This window comes from Equus przewalskii, chromosome 19 (genome assembly GCF_037783145.1).
Source record: "Equus przewalskii isolate Varuska chromosome 19, EquPr2, whole genome shotgun sequence".
NCBI classification, from domain to species: domain Eukaryota; kingdom Metazoa; phylum Chordata; class Mammalia; order Perissodactyla; family Equidae; genus Equus; species Equus przewalskii.
This window is the reverse complement of record NC_091849.1, coordinates 36,325,165-36,332,507: the sequence shown is the minus strand read 5'-3', so window position 1 is coordinate 36,332,507 and position 7,343 is coordinate 36,325,165. Positions and strand designations below refer to the sequence as shown.

The following is a 7,343-nucleotide window of genomic DNA, read 5'->3' as shown; positions in this document are numbered from 1 at the left end:
GGGATCGACGCCCTACCCCAAGGAAAATTCCTGCCGCTTGGCGCATCGCTGAGCCGTGGGGACAGGCCTGGCTCTCGGGCGTGAGGGGCCACCCAGCCCCCCGCGGCCCCAGCCCGGTGACACTCACCACACGGAGCCATAGGCGCCGGAGCCCACCGGGGACAGGTTCTGGTACCGCTCGGGCACCTCCCAAATGGTCTTGTTCAGCTCCTGCCGGTAGAACGTGGGCCTCTCCTGAGACATCTTCCAGCGGCGGCCGCGGGGCGAGGAGGCGGCCCTGCGGGGCCCCGCCTGCGCCCGCACCCGCTCCCCGGCCCTCGTCGCCCGCCCGGCCGGCCGGGGACCCCGCGCTGGCCGCCCGCGCAGGTGCGGCTGCCGCGACCCGCCGACTCCCGCGCGCGCGGCCGCTGTCAGCGCAGCGCCTGGACGCGCCCCGGCGGCTGGAGCGAGCCCTGCTAAGGGCAGGGGCGCGCTCCGGGGCTCGAGGCTGCGCCCGCCGCGCTCTCGCTGCACCCTCTCCCCGACCAGGCCGACTCCGGGCAGCGCCGCCGGACCACCGCTCCAGCTGCAGCGCCCGCTGAGTTGCCAGTGGTCGCCGTTCCAGAGCCAGCGAACAGGAGCCTCCCGCCGTACTCTCGCGAGAACAGCTCCCGGGACTCTCCGCGAGCCGAGATTTTACCCAATATGGAACCTACCCCCGGGAGGGGGTTGAGGAGGGGAGAGGACGGGAGGAGCAGTTCTCGCGAGAAGAGAGCAACAGCTGGCGACCTGAGGCAGGAACTCCCGGGGACTGTTCTTAAAAGCGCGAAGGCGGACCCGGGAAAGAAGAGATAAGCGGGCGACACGTGCCGCGTGCGCCCCACCGTGGTCGGCGGGGCAAATGCCTGGTTCCAAGGGGGAAAGCGACAGTGACAAATAGGGCGTCGGGAAAAGAGCCAAACGATCTTTGAACTTCGGGTAGTCACCAGCAGCCGAGCACCTGCTCAACGGAACCCTCAATTTCCAAGAAGTACTTGCATCAAAAAGAGACAGGTTCAGGCCCGAAAGCCATTGCATTCCATCTGCTCAAGGACATATGGCTAACTCAGGAATTCTGACGAAATCTGTCCCCAAAGCAAATATTAGCTCTGCCTTAAGGCTGAGGTTTTCCACCCAAATTCTCCTAGTAAGTTCTCAAACTTTTATGTGCAGAAGAATCACCTTGGGAGTTTAAAAACGCATATTCGGGGTGCCGGCCTCGTGGCTGAGTGGTTAAGTTCGCGCGCTCAGCTGCAGACGGCCCAGGGTTTCATCGGTTCGGATCCTGGGCGCAGACATGGCACCGCTCATCGAACCACCCTGAGGTGGCATCCCACATACCACAACTGGAAAGACCCACAGCTAAGAATATACAACTATGTACCTGGGGGCTTTGGGGAGAAAAAAAGAAAAGGAAAAAAGTGAAATCTTTTTAAAAAAATGCATATTCCGAGGCCAGGTCTGTGTTCTAGTAGTTGAGTTTGGAGCACTCTGCTTCGGGGACGGGGTTCCCGGTTCGGAGACCCGGGCTGGACCTACACCACTCATCAAAGCCATGCTGTGGTGTGACCCACATACAAAATAGAGGAGGATTGGCACGGAGGTTAGCTCAGGGCCAATCTTCCTCACACACCCTCCCAAAAGAAATGCAGATTGCCAGGACTCACAGGGAGTCTAACTGGACAGGTCGTGATGGGCATGAAGAATGTGCATTTGTGCAGTAGGCCGCAGGGAGTTCTGATTCAGGAAAGTTTCTGGTATCTCCCTTTGAGAAGCATTTTTAAAACCATTACCCTGAGGGTTTCAAACTGACTCCCGCCCTGAAGAGTTTCCAGTCAAGAGGAATTTGAGCATTTAATTCATGCCTCTCAGAGGAAGGAGAACAGAGCAGAGAGTGATCTTCTGGCCATGTCGCATTAGGCAAGTCAATAGACTTTTCTTAGTCCTTAGTTCCAGTTCGTGCAAAAGAGAATTCCTGCCTTACATTCCCACCTAATGGGGTCATTTGTAAAGCTCAACAAAATAATAAATGTGAATGGACAAGGTATTATAACCCCATACCGACCCCCACGGCTACCAATCTATTCTTATGCTAACGCTTGTTACAAAAAAGCAGAAGAATTGGACCCTATCTTGTTCTGTTAGTTATGTCTCTTAGAAATAACTAAATTCAAGCCAGGACACTTCTCGTCACTTCCCACGATTATTCTCTTTCGTATTATGTGTCCCTTGGAATGCTCAGACTGTGCCTGTCTTGTCCCAGCATCTAGCACAGTGCCTAGAACATAAAAGGTACATAAATATTTGTTGAACAAATTATGAACAATGACCATGATCTCAAATTAGAAGGTGGTGCAGGATCCTCAGTTCTCCTCAAGGGAAAAATAAATAAAACTCAAAACCAGGGTCATGGGTGATTCATGGAAAGCTTTTTTTGGATTCAATGTGGCTTAGCCACATTCTCTTGCCTATGAAGACATGCTGCTTGAAAATGTTCCAAGCCAACCTGCAACGTTAGGGAACTTTCTAAGAAGTAATGGAACTTGGAGGAGGAAGTGAGAGCAAAACTGTGCCTGTAAAGACATGAGAGGTGTGGGGCCAGCCCCTGGAGTAGCGGTTAAGTTTGCGTGCTCCACTTTGCAAGGGTTCAAGGGTATCCCAGGCACATACATTCACACCCCTCAGGAAGCCATGCTGTAGGGGAGTCCCATATACAAGATGGAGGAAGATTGGTGTAGATGTTAGCTCGGAGCCAATCTTCCTCACCAAAAAAAAAAGAGGGGTGGGAGTGGGAATCAAGGTGATGAGTGGATGGATGCAAGAGGGGAAACTTGGAAGCGGGAATCCTGAGAAATTCATATATTTATCCAACAAATTGGGATGATGAGGTGAGAGTGACAGAAAGCATAAAGATGAAGAGAGCAGTACATTTACTCGCTCGTTAAACAAATGCGTATTGCATGCCTGCTTTGGTGCAGATGCTCCTGATGGAAAGGTGATTGAAAGACAGAGTAGCTGCCTGCATGGAGCTTCCAGTTAACAATCCTTCTGTCGGGCTACACAAATTTATTGAGCACTCACTATATCTACCACCTTGTTTTGGATACTGATGATACCACAGTTAATGAAAGAGATAAAAATACCTGCCCTTATGGGGGGTGAGACACTTTACAAAAAGGAATCGGAGAAGTGAATAATATGTTAACATTAATGCAGTAATCAAGCAAAGGTAACTGGGCCGAGCAGGAATACAAGGCTTAGGGAGAGACAGTGATAAGGACTGAGCTTCGGAGGGAAGGGAGCCGGGCCGGGGAGAGCGGGAGACCCGGGCGGGAGAGTGTCCCTCAGTGGGAGGGGCCAGGCTTGTGGGGCAGAGTGCTGGGCCTGGGGACCTGGGGACCCTCTAACCTCCAGGGTCCTCCTGCGTCTTCCAGCCTGACTCGGTGGGCGGGAGACTCAAGTGAATTACTGCATGAAGCGCGGGCGCGAGGCCGGCACCCAGTAGGCCCTCAAGCAAGAGTGGTCAAACCTCGAGGCGAGTGGAGGCCCGGGTGGCCCAGGGAGGGGGCCCGCACGGCACAGGTACTGGAGGGCGGTACCCTGCTCCCCGCCCCCGCCGCCCCTGCTCCCCTTCCTCGCCCCTTGCTCTTGTCCCCCGCCCGCCCGCCCCAACGCCCGCGGGTTCGGCCGCAACGGCTCGGGAACCGCCGGCGTCCGCGTGGACGGCGCCACCAGCCCGGCTGGGGCCGCGTCCGACTGCAGCGCCCGCACTCCCGCCGCAGCCGGGGAAGCAGGTGAGCCGCCGCCGGGGACGCCCGGGGACCCGGGGCTGCGGGCTGCGGGCGGCCGGGTGCGAGGGGCCAGCCGCCCGTCACACCGGGAGGGGCTGCGTCCGTCACCGGCAGCGCCAGGCGCGCCGCGGGCGCTCGGTGAATGTTTGTGGAATGAATGAATGACAGTCGTCCCTGGGAGCTTCTCTCTCAGAGCTACTGTCTCTACATTTGAAAAGCCGCGTGGAACGGCAATGACAAGGGACAATGCGTGCGTTTTGCAAGCTGAATCCTTTCCAGCTTGGTCGTCTGCGTTGTCAGGAGGCGCAGAAGTGGTCTGCTGCGCGAGCCTCTCCCGACCGCCCATCCACCTCCTCCTGAGGCCTGACCGCCCACACCCTCCTCGTTCTTGCAGACTTACCGCTTTGGTTCATTTTGTTCTTCTGACTGAGCTCCCGCTCCCACCCCACTTGGCCCCTTTCTCTTCCTATCAAGTCCTATTTATCCGTCAGTGACCCGGCCGTGAAGCCTCCTCCAACATCCCCACCCCCAAAATGAGCTTCTCTCTGACCCCCCACTGTTAACACTCTCACCAGGTCGCCTCAAAGTAGCTTGTTTATCTGTCTGATGGTCAGCTCCGTGAGGGCTGTCGTCTTATTAGCCATCCGCAGCCACTAGACAGAGTGACTGAAGGGTACTGAAAGCAGGGCTCTCTGCTTGTGTCTCTTCTGTACGCCACATACACTCCCCATTAAAATGTAGGTAGTAAAGGGCCAAGAGCTGTTGTTTCTGAGGGAATTACAAATGCTTGTTTTGAAATTTTGCAAGTGAATTTTACCTTGCCATGATTATAGAGAACATATGAAAGATGACCATAATAGTAATGGTCTCCAACTGGTCTTTTTGCCTCCGTCTCTCCTATCTTCCACTGTCCACTAGAATGTTCTGTGAGAATGGAAATGCTTTATACCTGCACTGTCCAGTATGGTAGCCCCTGGCTGTTGAGCGCTTGAAATGTAGCTAGTGCGACTGAAGAACTGAATTTTTTATTTTAATTAAGTTAAATTTAAATAGCCACTGGCAACTGGACAGCACAGCTCTAGACCATACCACTGACACAATTCGTCTTCCCAAAGCATGTCTCTGTGCGTGTTACTACTCCTCCTCAAACATTCTAAATAGCTAAAATGTCTAGCTTCAACCCAGCATTCAAGACTCTGCAAGAATAGTCCTCAACCTAATTTTTTGGGTTTAGCACTGACTTTACTCAGATCTATTGAATTAGTTGCCTTATCTCTGTCATTTTATCCTGTTCTCTTCCTGAAATACTTTGTTTGCCTCCCTGCTCCCAGTGGAGACAGAGTGGAGCTCAAATTCTATCTCCCCCAGGAGGCCCCTCATCCCTCTAGGTTGGGATTATTAATCCCACTCTGTAGGAGATCACATGGTATTTGGATGTGGCATCTATTTTGGACTCAGAAAGAATGGGTTCAATTCTGGCTCTGCTATTTAATTGTTGGATGACTCTGGGGAACTCACTAAATACATCAGTAAAATGAGGATAATCATTACCAGGAAAATAGCGCCTATCTCTTGAAAGGATGTGTGTGAAGAACCTGGCATATGGCTGGGCAGCAATAAATGTGAATTCCTGTCTTTCCCACCTCTAAACTCTTAGAGCAGTATATTTCGGTATTTTTGTTCTACTACATTTTGGAGACTTTGTTCTTTTGTACCCCCAGAGCACCTAGCATTCAGCAAATGTTTGTGGGACACGAAATTAACTGACCACAGGTGAAATAGCGTTCTTCACACAGGTGAAATAAATGAAGGCCAAGCGTGCATGTGGTAGAAATGTATAAAACTGTGAAAATAAAAGCAGACAAACTTACCAAAGCCTAGTCTAGTAGATGGGGGCCACCTCTTGGAATATAAATGATGTGGAATGAAGACAGTAAAATGGAACACTACTTTCTGTAACTGAACTAGTGGGATATAATACCTCCAAAGGGGATGACAACAGAAAAGTTAGCTTTGAAAGAAAGTTAGAGAAATTCTTGGGGGATAAACTATAATTCGTGATGGGAGGAGATGAGGATACTTTGTGTCTTCCACAACAAGGCTCTTGGTGCAGAGGGCACACACTGGTGGGCCACAGCCTGGATCTGGCCTGCAGAGGTGTTTTGTTAGATATATACTGTGTTTTAAAAAATATGTAAAGTAATTGACAACATTTAAAAATCAAGAGATTTCACATAAACATCTGGAATTATGGCTTCTCTTAGAAAAGATCAGATCTGGCCATGCTGGGCCCCACAGGACCCATGGCAACATTGCTGGTGCCAAGTAGCTGCTGCTGCGTTCGCCGGTCCCACTGTTCCCACCCTGCTTTGATGCTCACATGTTGCCTGCTTCACACTCAGCCCGTCTTAGTGCCACTTTCAGAAACAAAGTGCTGGATTCTAGACCCCGGATCAACTCAGGATGGCAATTTTTATAATCTCAATATAATTTATAATTAGCAGGTTAATTAGGCTCTTTTAGTTGCCAGGAACAGATATATTCTAGTAATGGAAGGTTATTAAACGATTACATGGGAAAAGTGGGGGAGACTGCATCAATATTCCTACGGGTGAGGGAAGGAAAAGGGAAAATATTACTTATGTTTTAATGTACAGTTCTACCTTTTTTTAATGTAAAAGACACGAAGTACTAATTCTCTTGTGATACATTGCAAAATACCCCTTCCCTTCTCTTCTATATTCCCTAACCACATTCTCCCTTCTTTATTGAATTTGAGGTCTTTAGTTCATAGGTGTTATACAGCACACTCCTGCTACCCAAAGCTTCGAGGGTAAAAATACAATATATAACTGTGGCCCGGTTACTTAACTTTTCTAAAACCTCAGTTTTACCACCTATAAAGCGGGGATAATAGTAACACCGGGATTGTTGTGGGAATTAAATAACTCATGAAAAAATCTAGTGCAATGCTTAGTGTATAGTAAGTGTCCCATAAATGTTGGTGACAATGATACATGATCATTCTGAAGGAAAACAAAGTTGCCGATACATTAAACTTGTTTGCAGCCTTACCTACCAAAGAACTATTTGTATAATCTACATAATTTGAGTGTTCACCTATATATTTTATAACGGAGTGATATATATATATATATACTTTTTCATATTTATGAGGAAGATTTTCAGAGTTTATGCCCTTCTTATTATTCAAAAACACAGATGATCAAGAATGGTTACACTTTCTCCCAGAGATGGATCTATATCCATCCCCATTAACTTCTCCTCCTCATTCTCTTAGAAGAGCAAGACGATACAGATTTTTAAAGCTTAATGTGACCCTTAGAGATCATGTGGTCCAACCATGTCATTTTATGGACAAGGAAACTAAAACTCAGTTTCTAAGAAACTTGCCCCCACTCATACAGGTAGTTAGAAAAACAGCCAGGGCTAGAACCCCAGTCTCCCGATACCCTGTGCTATGCTTTTGCGGCCCCACCATGATGCCACAAACTGGATACTTGACAGTCATTC

The 7,343-nt window shown here is 49.9% G+C and overlaps 2 protein-coding genes across 6 annotated transcripts in view; one reads left to right on the top strand and one right to left on the bottom strand.

Annotated features, from left to right (window-relative positions):
* The window catches only part of MAPK14 (mitogen-activated protein kinase 14), a 69,064-nt gene extending 67,413 nt beyond the window's left edge, over nt 1-1,651 (bottom strand). For both annotated transcript variants that reach the window (XM_070585997.1, XM_070585998.1), the window contains exon 1: nt 128-1,651. In XM_070585997.1, coding sequence (XP_070442098.1) covers nt 128-243 — 116 coding nt within the window. In that variant the 5' untranslated portion in view covers nt 244-1,651. The remainder of the gene's footprint in view (nt 1-127) is intronic.
* A 1,322-nt stretch (nt 1,652-2,973) lies between these two features.
* The window catches only part of SLC26A8 (solute carrier family 26 member 8), a 67,900-nt gene continuing 63,530 nt past the window's right edge, over nt 2,974-7,343 (top strand). For all 4 annotated transcript variants that reach the window (XR_011530066.1, XM_070585986.1, XM_070585987.1 and 1 more), the window contains exon 1: nt 2,974-3,812. The gene's annotated coding sequence lies outside the window, so the exon portion shown is untranslated. The remainder of the gene's footprint in view (nt 3,813-7,343) is intronic.